The 15,434-nt window shown below is 32.7% G+C and overlaps 1 protein-coding gene across 1 annotated transcript in view; it reads right to left on the bottom strand.

The window, feature by feature from the left end:
• LOC137392800 (E3 ubiquitin-protein ligase rnf213-alpha-like) overlaps window positions 1-15,434 on the bottom strand; it is an 87,332-nt gene that overhangs the window by 39,700 nt on the left and 32,198 nt on the right. The window contains exons 20-27 of the mRNA XM_068079129.1: window positions 12,661-12,905; window positions 10,717-10,895; window positions 7,834-8,023; window positions 7,622-7,751; window positions 6,121-6,307; window positions 5,330-5,468; window positions 3,603-3,757; window positions 2-187 (exon numbers count right to left, since the gene is read on the bottom strand). Coding sequence (XP_067935230.1) covers window positions 2-187; window positions 3,603-3,757; window positions 5,330-5,468; window positions 6,121-6,307; window positions 7,622-7,751; window positions 7,834-8,023; window positions 10,717-10,895; window positions 12,661-12,905 — 1,411 coding nt within the window. The remainder of the gene's footprint in view (window position 1; window positions 188-3,602; window positions 3,758-5,329; window positions 5,469-6,120; window positions 6,308-7,621; window positions 7,752-7,833; window positions 8,024-10,716; window positions 10,896-12,660; window positions 12,906-15,434) is intronic.

The following is a 15,434-nucleotide window of genomic DNA, read 5'->3' as shown; positions in this document are numbered from 1 at the left end:
CCCCATAGCTCTGATGGTCATCCTCCAACTTCTTCTTAACAGGAGAGAGATCATAATCTTGACCCGAAAGCGCGACAATCTCTGAGAGATTGTCAAACTTCACTCGCTGATTCTCATAAACACGGTGTACAGCCTCTAAAGATGCAGCACTGTTTGCTAACTGAGATCGGATGTCGTGTACCACAATCTGAAACAGTATTCTGTATAACTGATTACAACCTCGCAAAAAGTAGACCTGAAAAGGAATACCATACTTTTCTCATTTTCATCCAGATCCCGCACAAACGGGGCTCACATATGAACCCGCTTATCTAAGAAATTGATCTGAAATGATATATTCATGTGATAAATAAACTTGATTAGCAGTTCAGTGAACAGATCATGATCATATCACAAACAAATATACAATTATACACTTAATTAATATTAGTTAAACAAATATATACGAGTAAGATTTTTTTATTATGAGAATCGCGAGATTTCGAAACCTCTTATTAAAATTTGACTGCAAATATACTTGAACATGTAAATTTACAACAAAGTTCTTAGTTTTCCCAATCTCCACATGTTATCCTATCATAAACTGCACAATTTAAGGAAAATTAACTTGAAAATGAAACTAAAAATGTTTTGTTGGTCGTTGAGTTCACAAAGGTAGTGTAGTCCGAAGTATCCTCCCGTCTTGTCGCTGTTGTTCTCTGGATAAAGATACAATATAAACTCCGAAATGCTCTCAAATTTATGTGAAACAACTTTTGTTACAGTTTTAATAAAATGTGCAAACATTTTAGTCTCTAAACACCAGATTTACCATTATTAGCACCTGCAAAACAGCATCACGCTGGTCATTAAAATTTGTTGCGATAGTATTAAGTTCGCTTATAAAAATTATTATAATTACCTCACTACTCCATCCAGACAAACCTTTAATAAAATTGAAAACATGACACTTGTAGAAATTTTTTTGCAATAATAATTTATCTCGAAACACGAGCATTGCAAAAAAATTTACATTGAAAATGTGGCACTCTAATGAAATATGATTACCATGCCATCAGCGCTAATTTAAAATGATCCCGGTGATCAGCTTCAACAACAACAAAAAATGTAAAATTTATTTGCAAAATTGAATATACCGACAATTTTAAAAGAAATCTATGAGAATAAATTTCTGTTGGTTTTAATAGCTTAGACTAGCTTTACGCCTTTTTAAGTATAGTATAACTGATGAAGGTATGTATGAGCAGGAATGATTGTCACAGTCGCTACTTTTTGGTCTACATGTACCTAAAGTTTTGTTAGCGGCTTGCAAACAAACACCTTGACTGGTAGTAAAACATCATTTTAAATTTTTTATATAATTTGCTATAAACTACGTGCTTATCTTACACTAATGATTATGTTAATTGTTGATAGATAGTATAAATAGTGAGAGAGTAACTAATTGTTAATAGATAGTATAAATAGTAAGAGAGTAACTAATTGTTGATAGATAGCATAAATAGTAAGAGAGTAGCTATATGATTATAACTGTTGTAGCATTTCTAAACTATAATGTTTTTATTTTACATAAAGTTGAATAGTATTTTTCAAATATAACATCCAACAGTTTTATATTTCTAATATATAATATATCACATTACATTTATTGTCTATTTGCTTTTAACTTACCATATATATTTACTATCTAAATAGTAATTATTATAGTAAATATAAATATGAAATAATATTATTAATATTAGTTATATTACTAATTAATATTAGTAGTACATTAAATTATCACCCAAGCTCAGATTACCACTGCTGTTAGTAAATGTTTATTGTTTATATAAAATATTTAATATTAGTGTTTAAAATGTTAGTTAACAACAATTTAACTAGTCACAAATTTTTTTACTAATTTCTATAGTTAGTGGAACGAGTAAGAAATATATCCTAAATATCATTCAATAACCATAGATAGCTTTATTGACTGCAGCATCTGTATATTAACGCGACTTTATTTGAATTAAGTATCTTTTTATTTAATAATAAAGATGTTGTTAATTTCAATGCATCGACTGAACAAAAATATTTTACTAAGATTGTTTTAGAAATAAAGCACTATTAATAGCCTGGTAGGCTGCCTGGTATAATATGCTCTGGGTGCAACTACATGTATCATATGCTGCTGGTGCAACTATCATATGCTGCTGGTGCAACTATCATATGCTACTGGTGCGACTATCATATGCTACTGGTGCAACTATCATATGCTACTGGTGCAACTATCATATGCTACTGGTGCAACTATCATATGCTACTGGTGCAACTACATGTATCATATGTTACTGGTGCAACTATCATATGCTGTTTCAAATAAGCTTTTTAAAATATGTCACTTAAATTGAAAGAAGGCAAAAGTTACCAAAAACTTCGCAAAGAACAGGAAAACTAAGCCGAAAGCAACAGTCAGCCATGTCATAATTATTATTACAATATGACTGGGGAAAAGAGACAAGCTAAAATTGATGAATTCTTCAAAACACCAAAATAGTCTACGATATTCCTGCAAGTCAATAAACAGGGCGCACGAACTTGCTGTGCTACCGAGGTCAGCTACTGTTGGTTAGTGTTTTATGACTACCATGTTGCCTTTTCGTCCCACACATTTGCATCCCAATGAGGTGTCAAAAAATTGTCAATATATCATGGATCAAAAAACCGATTTAAAAAATTTGTTTTATGACATACTAAAATTAGAAAATGTTCAAAAACTGAAATATTCAACAAACTTTATACAAGATTCTCATAATAAAAAATCTTACCCATATTTAAATAGATTTTCATAAATGTTGATACATAGCAATCATAAAATGTTACGAAAACATCGAACACAGAAAAACAATAAAACAGTTAGTTTGCCTGTATACAGAAATGGAATAAATATTGGAATTCAAAATTTTAAATCTGTTTGAAAAATGATTGCAGTCACTATACTAGTCAACTATACTAGTTGAGTCCTTCTCTCCAACAGCTATCTTGCAAAAGAAGTCAATTTCTTTTGTTTGATAGTCAACAATTGCGTGAATGGATTGCTTTTGTCAACAATGGTAACTAATCCATGGTAACTAATGGCAACAATTCCAGCCAAATCTAAAATGCTAGTTCAGCTGTTAACTGGACTTATTTATATTTTTAAAGCTAAACTGCTCTACCACTATCAAATTTAAACAAATTATTTGGGTTTTTTTGGCTAAACTAAAGCAGAAGGTTTTTTAGAAAGCCGATAAGCTTTAAAACCTATCTATAAATGTTTTATAGGTTTTAGACACTTTGTAGCTTTTGTATGCTTTTGAGAGCTGAGTATCCCAGAATCCAACGAGTGTTGGATTATAATTGCATGATATACCTATATTCAGACAAAACTACCAGTTGAAAACAGATATTCAAAGAATATATCCACGCAGAACTCATCTTAAACTTATTGCAAAGCTCACCATAGTAGTAGAACATATTACATTTGGGCAAGTATTCAGGTTTACTTTCGCAAGTAGACTTAGCATTGGACGCATTAGTTGTTTGGTCACACTAGAGTAAAGTTGTGATAGATAAAGACTCACCCAGTGCTCGGTGGTAGAAGAACACGGATGGGCCATGTAGACAAAGTCTTCCAAATAGGCATCTCTCATCTCTTCACTTACTTTTCCCTCTCCAAACTTTATAATTATCTTGCCAAGGAAACTTGATTTAAATTCCAGATCGTCTCCATCGTCATCTATAGCAAGTGTTACGAATTCAGACGACTCGAATCATGCGAAAGATGAATTAATGTTTACGAGGATGACTCCAAGTAATTAAGCAGAACATGACAAAAAATGCATTAGACAAATGCATGTAAAGATTTAATCATATTTGAAAGAAACCAAGTCAATAAATTAATAATAATCAATAAAAAGAAGTTTTTAATGCCTCCCTTTTATATTAAAGAACTAAAGACAGGCAAACTAAGGAGTAGCCTTGAAAGCAGTGGAAATGGACAGAGTGTAGATAGAGTTGGCAAGAGAGATACAAAGCTAGCCACCTGTGAGCAATTAACATAACATGAAGTGCCAATGTGTATGTTCGCATATTTAAACTGCCTGTTGAAGTGAATATTCACATCTTGCTTCAATAGAGTCGCTCGAGTATTTAAAAAACAATAATTTATTCATATCATGACATATAGTTAACAAGAAATGCATTATAATATTATAGTATTGCTGAACCATACAAAAAACTAAACGTAAAATGACAAATTATACGTAAAAACTAAATCAATGAAGCGATAACAAATCAAATACACTGATAAAATAGAAACAAATTTAATAACTATATTTAAGTATCTCGGTACCAAAATTTAAATCTGAACTTGGACAAAGAAGTGATACAATGTCGGTTTGTTTCTGTTTCTGCTCAGCATCACTCAACTAAACATCTTGGTATAAACAACTAGTCCAGACTAGTTGAACATCTCACACAAATATGAGATGCAATGAATATTAATTTCATTGATTTAAAGGATCTTTACAACAAACAGAAAGACACCATTTCTTTATTAGTTCATGATAGCATGGCATCATGATGAGAGCCTCTTTCATTATATCTACATCTAACTAAAATGCTTAAATGTGACCTACACCTAAATTTATAACAAGAATGTATAGAATACTAATGTTCTGAACTGTAATCCACACAAGTGTCATGAATCTAAATAAATATTGTTTCTGGAATCAATCCTTAACCGGCATGTGACACTTACAAGATACTTCCATCACTTCCAACACTTAACATCTGTTACGCTTCTATGAGACCAGAAGCAGATGTTCAAATCAAGAAACTAACTGGATAACTCAGTAACAAGAAAAGCAGGACCAATCATACATTAAGCTAGTATTTCAGCTACTACTAAAACTATGTAGCTATGAAGGAATGCTTTTGAAAAGAACTCTGAACAGTTAATAAATTTAGAGTGCAAATGAAAACGAGAAGTATATTTTTTTAGTCAACTAAGTAAGCAACGTTTTCCTGAAGTGTTTCTATTTGTTGATGCTCAAAAGATTTTGCAGATAATACAATTACGCTGAGTATGGTGTTCTGGTGTCTACATATTATATTTACATAACTGGGCACAAAAATTCAGCAATATTTAGCAGCAGAAAATTTTAACACATATTTTAAAAAACTTTACAAAGCCCTAACCAGTGCTGTCCTTTTGGACAGGCAACCATGTGAGGAGCATGCAAACATTCTAACTAACTTATGACGGAGAGAATGCTTGCTAATGATAGGAGAATGAATTGGTGCCAACCTGTTTTGAGGTTAGCCTGTGAAACAGTCTGCACGATTTTATCAAGGGTTTCTTTGACCAGCCATGAAAATGGAAACCTGAGGGCGAACGTCGTTTTACCCTGACCAACTCGAACCGCTTGGTAAGACTCCAGAAGTTTCTATGACATAAAACTTTCAGCAATGCAGCTGTAAATCTATACGGCACATTTACCTGGAAGTATTTACATATATCCTAGTGTCTACATTGAAATTACACTACATCCTACACACCACAAGAGCATGCTGCTGAACCTGTGTAAACAACGATATAACATTTTGATGAATAATTGACATTAAGTGACATTTTAATGACACCCTATCAAATGATTGCCAGCAGTTATTGAAGGCTTGTAGCCTTCAATAACTGCGTAGCTTGTATTCAAGGATATGAATCCCATTTCATATGTCCAAAGGTAGTGTGAAACTTGTTTAATGAAGCTATAAGATTATTTTAAATAAAATTCTAGCTTTTTAAATTCAATATCAACTGTATAGAAAAACATTTATAAAAGTAATTTTGCAGTTGATAAAAGCTGAATTCATCATCAATGTGAAATGAATGTGAAATATTGAAGCTCCAATAATGTGATTACATAAAAAACAAAATGTTGAGGTAACTAAATACAGTATGTTCATTTGCTTATTCTGCAACTTGCAACAACCACCAAAGGATGCCTATGATAGTCAGTGGACTAACCCACATTATAATAAAAGGCACGAATAACATCAAATGAGTCAAGTAGTGCTGATTACACTTCTGAAAGTACCTACATCATTTCCTTTCACTAGGTCTTCAAAAGTGAGTCCCAACTTGTCACAATTGGTGAATATTTGCAACCACAATTCTTTAAAAGAAGCGCTATTCACAATCAGCAGGTTTGCCCTCACATCAATAAAGGAGACAACTCCAGCCATGGCTGGTGTTAAGGCTCTCTCTAGAGAATCTTCTAATGCTTTCCTAAAGACAAAAACACAATCAAGGCATGAGAGTGCAATGTGGGCTCCAACAAACTGGGAATGAATAATACTAAAATATTATGACTAGAAAACTGATCATATATTATTACACTGATGAACTAACTAGAATATTATGACTAGAAAACTGATCATATATCACACTGATGAACTAGCTAGAATATTATCACTAGAAAACTGATCATATATTACACTGATGAACTAACTAGAATATTATGACTAGAAAACCGATCATATATCAAACTGATAAACTAACTAGAATATTATCACTAGAAAACTGATCATATATCACACTGATAGACTAACTAGAATATTATCACTAGAAAACCGATCATATATCAAACTGATAAACTAACTAGAATATTATCACTAGAAAACTGATCATATATCACACTGATAGACTAACTAGAATATTATCACTAGAAAACTGATCATATATTACACTGATGAACTAACTAGAATATTATGACTAGAAAACTGATTATATATCACACTGATGAACTAGCTAGAATATTATCACTAGAAAACTGATCATATATTACACTGATGAACTAACTAGAATATTATGACTAGAAAACCGATCATATATCAAACTGATAAACTAACTAGAATATTATCACTAGAAAACTGATCATATATTACACTGATGAACTAACTAGAATATTATCACTAGAAAACCGATCATATATCACACTGATAAACTAACTAGAATATTATCACTAAAAAACTGATCATATATCACACTGATGAACTAGCTAGAATATTATCACTAGAAAACTGATCATATATTACACTGATGAACTAACTAGAATATTATGACTAGAAAACCGATCATATATCAAACTGATAAACTAACTAGAATATTATCACTAGAAAACTGATCATATATTACACTGATGAACTAACTAGAATATTATGACTAGAAAACCGATCATATATCACACTGATAAACTAACTAGAATATTATCACTAGAAAACCGATCATATATCAAACTGATAAACTAACTAGAATATTATCACTAGAAAACTGATCATATATTACACTGATGAACTAACTAGAATATTATGACTAGAAAACCGATCATATATCACACTGATAAACTAACTAGAATATTATCACTAGAAAACTGATCATATATCACACTGATAGACTAACTAGAATATTATCACTAGAAAACTGATCATACATTACACTGATGAACTAACTAAAATATTATCGCTAGAAAATTTATTGTAGTGATTGCAATGACTCTTTAAGTACTCTAAATAGAAATACTTCTGAGTCTTAATGACTAGCCTCATTGTTTCCGATTGCTTCATGTTGCTAGCTTTGACTGCGTCCGTTCGGATCCAATGGATCTGGGCTTCACCATCTTCTTGCTTCTTCAGCAGATGATGAACGTGCTTCATAAAAGGCAAAAGAAATTCTGCAAAAAACAAAAAAAGTTGGCTAGTATTTTATCGTGTGTCTCTAAAAATGCATTAGCCAAAAAATTAAAAACTCCGTACCATTTTGAGAAAGAAGTCCTTTCAAAAGATGCATCCTCTCATGATCTTGGTCAACCTTCACGACGGACAAGGTGACAGGTAAACACTTTATGACAAAGTTGAGTATCTCTTCTGCAAACGTTTCATTCTCAGATGTTAGTGATCCAGGAGCAGATTCTTCTTCCTCATCATCAAGGTATTCAGCATTCTCCTGATATTATCACACCAAATATAATAAATAAACATGATGAAAGTGCAGACAAACAAATCCAACTTCCACTGACCAAGTAAATCCATTTCAATTTCAGCTTCGTTTATTAAAACTGCCGTTCACTGCAGAATATACTCTTACAAAAATATACTGCCATTCGTTTAATTCATGATACAAGCCAAAAAAATCAGAAACACTAGAGTCGGAAACATCTAAACAGATGCAACAGATAATTACACAGTAGTAACCAATAAAACCACATAAAACTATGAGTTGAATGTAAACAAATAGATGAAACGAGTTAAAACGAAAGACCATATTTATTAACGATAAAATTTCATTAAATCAAATATTAGAAAACAATACTTAACTAGAAATTCTCCTGTCATACAGTCCACGACCAAAGTGGTAATGGAAAAAAGAAAGGGTACTGCTGGCTGTTGAAAAAGTAGTTCTCAGCAGGAATTGACAGAGATAAAAATCAGACCTAATCTACTACTATCTCAAACCTATGTTTTACAACAATAAAATAAATATTAATTAAAGCTGTAGGCCTAACTAACAGCAATAATGAAATATGTTTATTATATCTCTGAAATGCAATATTAAAAGTAAAATGGCAAGCTGCTGTGTAATATACACAGTTTGAAAGTTGGTTGTGTTGAATGTAGAATGGTTTTGACAGCGATATGTAACAGAAAGCAAGCATTAGCATTCACGTGTCTGAAAGTTTTCTGCAAACTGGAGTAAAATGAAAAAATATTCTTGTCCCAAAGGGGTATTGTAGTTCGGCCCTAGCTTGTAGATAAAATGTAAAGAAATCTGGCTAATGTTCTAGATAATTCAATGAAACCTTCGGTAATTGGACAAAAAACATAGGCAGATAAACTGTGTACCACATTGTCGTACCTGTAAATCGGTCTATGCCTCAAACGGTCTATGTTAATTACAAAAACAGCCATTGGACATTCCATCACTATATACTTCGATGCTGTAAATTCGAATGATTATTCTTATAATTAAATCTTATAAAATCGAATAATTAAATCGAATAATAAAATCGGCAAAAAAGAAACGATTACTTTTCAGTACTTCTACGTTAATTACAGAAACCTTCGGCAATTGGACAATGACATAGACTGGTGAAATGAGCACGTTTTTTTCGTGAAATGCGCACGACTTAATAGTTCTACTCTCTGTCGCACAGCCTTATTGGCGTTTCGTTGGCCGGTCTTAATTTTGATTAAAAAACGGCTTGTCAAGTTTTATTGCGATTTAATGCCAAATTAATCTGTCTATTTATGTATAATCCAATCAGATGGGTTAGTTTTAGAATAGTGCGTCAACTTTTCAAAGACTTGATAACACATTTAAATAGGTTTATATGTGTTTTCTATCATTATTATACTTGAACGACTCTACACAAAAATAGTAAAATTTGTTGATAAGATTTCAGTACAAGGGTTTTCGACGGTGTTGATGAATAATTTTCGTGAGTTGTGTGCACATATGCATTTATCATAAAGCTCCCAAACGATCGCTTCACTCTTGTTTGGTCGTAGGATTATGTCAAGTTAATATAAAGCTCACCTAGTTTTAGTTGGATTAGCTTTGTGTCTCAACCTGAACATCTTCCAGCTCCAGTATTATTGGAGTTGGAAGATGTTTAGATAGAGACACAAAGCTAATGTCGTTAATGCAAAGGCAATGTGACAAAATAAACCTCTTTTTACTAATTACTGCTGTATTTAGTTTCTTCATTTAATTTAGTTTTATAATTTGATGTTGTAAAGACTTTTATATAATGCATTTGAATTGAAAACTGTGTAACCAAATGTCACTACCTGAAGTATTTTGTTTACTTTGTAGGCTGTATAACGAATTAGACAAAATACAACGCCATATTGGATATGTATTTCCTCTAGCAAACAACAGTGTCAAACGAACAAGACTAATAATGGAAAAGGTATATTTTGTGTGTAGAGGTTCGACTGTACATAGCCTCGAAGACAGAAGTGATGAAGGAGATTTATCATGTAATTTACTCAAACATAGAATAGGTGAAGATCAAAGTAACTTGACTTATGAATTGCATTTATTTAGTAACTTGTGAATTGCAATTATTTATATAATTTTGATGTTTTTTTATTTTTACATCATGATTTTTATTTGATTTATAAAACTGCAATATTTCGAGAAACTTTAAACGCAGCTTACTAGAAATTACTATAGGTGCAAAGCTAAATATTTGCTCAAATCCTAAATTGTAGTTTGGAAAATTTATACATTGAGCTGATTGTGAAGAGGGTTGCATGTACTAATGATGAAATGCCTTTGAATTACAATACTAAACTAGACACTAAAATAATGACATCTATGAATTACAATACTAAACTAGACTATAAAATAATGACTCATCTATGAATTACAATACTAAACTAGACTTTAAAATAATGACTTATCTATGAATTACAATACCAAACTAGACGGTAAAATAATGACTTATCTATGAATTACAATACTAAACTAGACTCTAAAATAATGACTCATCTATGAATGACAATACTAAACTAGACTCTAAAATAATGACATCTATGAACTACAATACTAAACTAGACTCTAAAATGATGACTCATCTATGAAGTACTAAACTAGACGGTAAAGGGATGAGGCTTTAAGGATAGGCCATATACCGAAAACTCAATAAGAGGAGGCAATTCCGTGTTCATTGTAGCATTCAAAGCTGCTTCTCTTTGATTGATGAATTTTTCCACAATTTGGCTAGGAGTAGTTGTCAGACACTTCCTAAGTGAAGTTAGATTTAGCTCGTAGAGTCGAGGATCATCGATGTGGACACATTGCCATGGTGAACCTACAGGAGTTTTTAACATAAGCAGTTTTAGCTAACACTGTAATAAAAACACTACATGATCATATGTACGTGACACTGTAATAAAAACACTACATGATCATATGTAAGTGACACTGCAATAAAACACTACATGATCATATGTAAGTGACACTGCAATAAAACACTACATGATCATATGTACGTGACACTGCAATAAAACACTACATGATCATATGTACGTGACACTGCAATAAAAACACTACATGATCATATGTAAGTGACACTGCAATAAAAACACTACATGATCATATGTACGTGATACTGCAATAAAACACTACATGATCATATGTAAGTGACACTGTAATAAAACACTACATGATCATATGTAAGTGACACTGCAATAAAAACACTACATGATCATATGTAAGTGATACTGCAATAAAAACACTACATGATCATATGTAAGTGACACTGCAATAAAAACACTACATGATCATATGTAAGTGACACTGCAATAAAACACTACATGATCATATGTAAGTGACACTGCAATAAAACACTACATGATCATATGTAAGTGACACTGCAATAAAACACTACATGATCATATGTACGTGATACTGCAATAAAAACACTACATGATCATATGTACGTGACACTGCAATAAAAACACTACATGATCATATGTAAGTGATACTGCAATAAAAACACTACATGATCATATGTAAGTGACACTGCAATAAAAACACTACATGATCATATGTAAGTGACACTGCAATAAAACACTACATGATCATATGTAAGTGACACTGCAATAAAACACTACATGATCATATGTAAGTGACACTGCAATAAAACACTACATGATCATATGTAAGTGACACTGCAATAAAACACTACATGATCATATGTAAGTGACACTGTAATAAAATGACTACTTTAAAACTTACTACATTAAAACCTGGTGGTGCAATGGGCATAATAAATAATTCAATGCACTTCTTTCTTCAGAAGACATTTTTCATTAATTAATTTTATGTATTACTTTCATGAGACCGGAGTTGGAAACATTTAGCAAAACTGTTGAAAGTAGCATAAAAATGTAAAAATCTGTTACCTGATTGCAATTTGTGAGAGAGATATGAACCGCCATCACCTCATATTATCATACATGTGTATCGTCTATGATATTTCTCAACTGCTGTGTGATAATGGATATTGACATAAAACTTGTTATATAAATTTGTTTTGAATACTAGTTGTCAGTGAGTTCATTTACGATGCATCCTGTGTCTGATGTTTTTTAGTAATTCAAACAATATCCATGTTTTAGTAACTTTTTTCTGCATGACTCACTCGTCGTATTAGCAATCGTCCCCAGATATGTTATCCATAGTCTAAAAATCATCCATATGCATTTACCACAGAAAATGTGTGTTAACAACAAATCATTTTAATCCAATATAGAAAGGTTGATATATAAGTTACTAATTATAGGTGAAATTTCTGCAGGGAGCAATTTGAGAAATGCCTACGAGTATAAACCAAGTTCCCTACATGTTTTGTAAAACTTGACAACATTTTGCCTTCAAAACTTTTGGCATAACAGTTTAACAGCGCCATTAAAGTAACTAGGCAAACACAAACATCTAACCTACGCCTAGAACTGATGAGAATTGTGATTGCTAGCTGTAGGCTGTAGTGTGTGCATCAGCAAATTTATGTGACACATGCTTTTATTAGTGCATCTACTTGACCTAGATCAAAACCAACCCAATAACGTTACCTTGGTACCCGGTGAACTGGCAACCTCGAGGAATGTTTAGCAGCAAGACAGTATGTGTTGGCGAAGTGACTATATTATCACATTGCTTCTCTATTGTAGCAGAGTCTTTATAGAACTGTTTGGCAGGATGCTCGCGCTGTGTGATGTAACGAACAGAATCTAGAAGCTCAATATTTGCCTGAGCTGACTCGCACTGCACCAGCAATAGCTTGCAATCGTTGGTACTTGGCTTCCGATAGAACTCTCTGCAAAACATCACAGTCCAATGGAGAGTTGTGACCCCATGAATCAACCTTTTCTTACCAAAGGATGTTAGTATTAGAACCACGTGTGCTAGGATTTTGACTGGCCTTATATGAAGGTGTTAGTCTTTGAGCTATGAGTGTTTGGTTTTTGACTGGCCTTATAGGAGGGTGTTAGTCTTTGAACTATGAGTGTTTGGTTTTTGACTGGCCTTATAGGAGGGTGTTAGTCTTTGAACTATGAGTGTTTGGTTTTTGACTGCCCTTATAGGAGGGTGTTAGTCTTTGAGCTATGTGCGTTTGGTTTTTGACTGCCCTTATAGGAGGGTGTTAGTCTTTGAGCTATGTGTGTTTGGTTTTTGACTGCCCTTATAGGAGGGTGTTAGTCTTTGAGCTATGTGTGTTTGGATTTTGACTGCCCTTGCCAGATGATTTTAGTCTTAGAACCATGTGTGTTTTGGTTTTTGACAGCTCTTGCCAGATGAAGTTAGTCTTTGAACTATGCGTGCTAGGTTTGTGGGTGACACAAAACTTTGACTCCCTGGTAAATAAAATGTACAATTACCTATCAATAACAGTTGTAAAGATTTTTTAAAGGGTACATGAGAAAAGGCAGATGAGCTTATAACAGGTTAACAGAACCTATAAATCTATGAATGATACAGAACTTACATTAAAAATGACTCAACCTTCGAGGATTTTATCTTCATTATATAATACAACAAACTGGTGGTACAAAAATATGTAGAATGGTTCTAATGCAGACAAGAATTTTATTATTAAATATGGCAAAAACTTTGGAATAAAGAACTAAGTTTCCATGTTATGATTTATTAACATCTAATAGCTAGGTAAATAGGTAAACAATGAGCAACACTACTTTCTTAAATTGCATCACTTGCCGGGTTTACAGAATGTGGCAGCAAATCGAATGTCTTTTTTGCTATTCCCTGTCAGTTGATAAGATTGAAAATATGTACTTTAAAAGAACAATAGTACAAAATTACAGGCTTATGTCAATACACCGACTTACAGTCAAACATCTGTTTACGTCAATACACCCATTTACAGTCAAACATCTGCTTATGAATAGCACTGAACAAAAACTTTTTGAAATACAAATTCAAATAAATATCTGTCTGAACATGCAAAGTAATTTACAACATGTGACATCTGAAATTTTTAAAACATTGTAAGCGAAAATGACAGACAATTTAGTAATTAAAATTAAACAATTGCAATTTTCTTTAAATATTAACTTATTATACAGTATATCACGGTAAACATCAGCAAAATGTAAAAAAGATAAATTAGGTTAATTTAAACATTATTTAGTGTAAGTTGGAAAAAGTTATGGTGCACATTTCTGTCACTCATTCTACCAACCACTGGATCAGTTTTTCAGAAGATTTATGGTTGTGATCGTAAGAAAAATATAAAAGTTATCCAAAAAACCTGAATTTAGTTGAAGTGAAAAAGGGTAGACAAAGGGAGATAAAATGTAAATGTAGACAAAAATAATTGAAAGTTCATGAAGTCTAAACTTCGCCTCTCTATCACCAACCCTACCTACAGACCCTCTCCTGCACTACCTACAGACCCCCTCCTGCACTACCTACAGACCCCTTCCTGCACTACCTACAGACCCGCTCCTGCATTACCTACAGACCCCCTCCTGCACTACCTACAGACCTGCTCCTGCATTACCTACAGACCCCTTTCATGCACTACCTGCAGTCCCTCCTGCACTACTTACAGACCTCCTCCTGCACTACCTACAGACCCCCTTCATGCACTTCCTACAGACCTCTTTCATGCACAACCTACAGACCCTCTCCTGCACTACCTACAGAACAGACCCCCTCCTGCACTGAAAAACCTCCACCTGTGATGGCCTGTCCGAAATCTGAAGGCAAGACGACTATTATAAATCTTTTAGTTATTATTTTGCAATGAATTTAGGTTTTGACACACGATTTAGGTTCTACATGAGTCCGATAATTTAGTCTGTCAGATAATTCAGTAGATTAATTTTATAGATAATTTTATGGAATTGTTTTAATGATTCATATAATTACCTGAAAGATTTATCAAGGTTTTGAGCTGAAGAACCACTTAAATGATATACAGTATTATAAAATATTTGCTCCAACATATGACAGTTTTAGCATACCAAGAAAATGTTTAAAAACAATATCTTTCCATGTCAAAGTTTGAATGAATTTAGCTAGGTTATAGATTAGGTTATAGATGATTGCATTTAGCCAGGTTATAGATGACTGCATTTAGCCAGGTTATAGATGAGGTTATAGATGACTGCATTTGGCCAGGTTATAGATGAGGTTATAGATGACTGCATTTAGCCAGGTTATAGATGAGGTTATAGATGATTGCATTTAGCCAGGTTATAGATAGTTATTATAGATGATTTCATTTAGCCAGGTTATAGATAGTTATTATAGATTATTTCATTTAGCCAGGTTATAGATAGTTATTATAGGCAATTACATTTAGCCAGGTTATAGATAGTTA

The sequence above is a fragment of the Watersipora subatra genome, chromosome 4, assembly GCF_963576615.1.
Source record: "Watersipora subatra chromosome 4, tzWatSuba1.1, whole genome shotgun sequence".
Classification (NCBI taxonomy): Eukaryota; Metazoa; Bryozoa; class Gymnolaemata; order Cheilostomatida; family Watersiporidae; genus Watersipora; species Watersipora subatra.
This window is presented reverse-complemented; position numbering and strand designations above follow the sequence as displayed.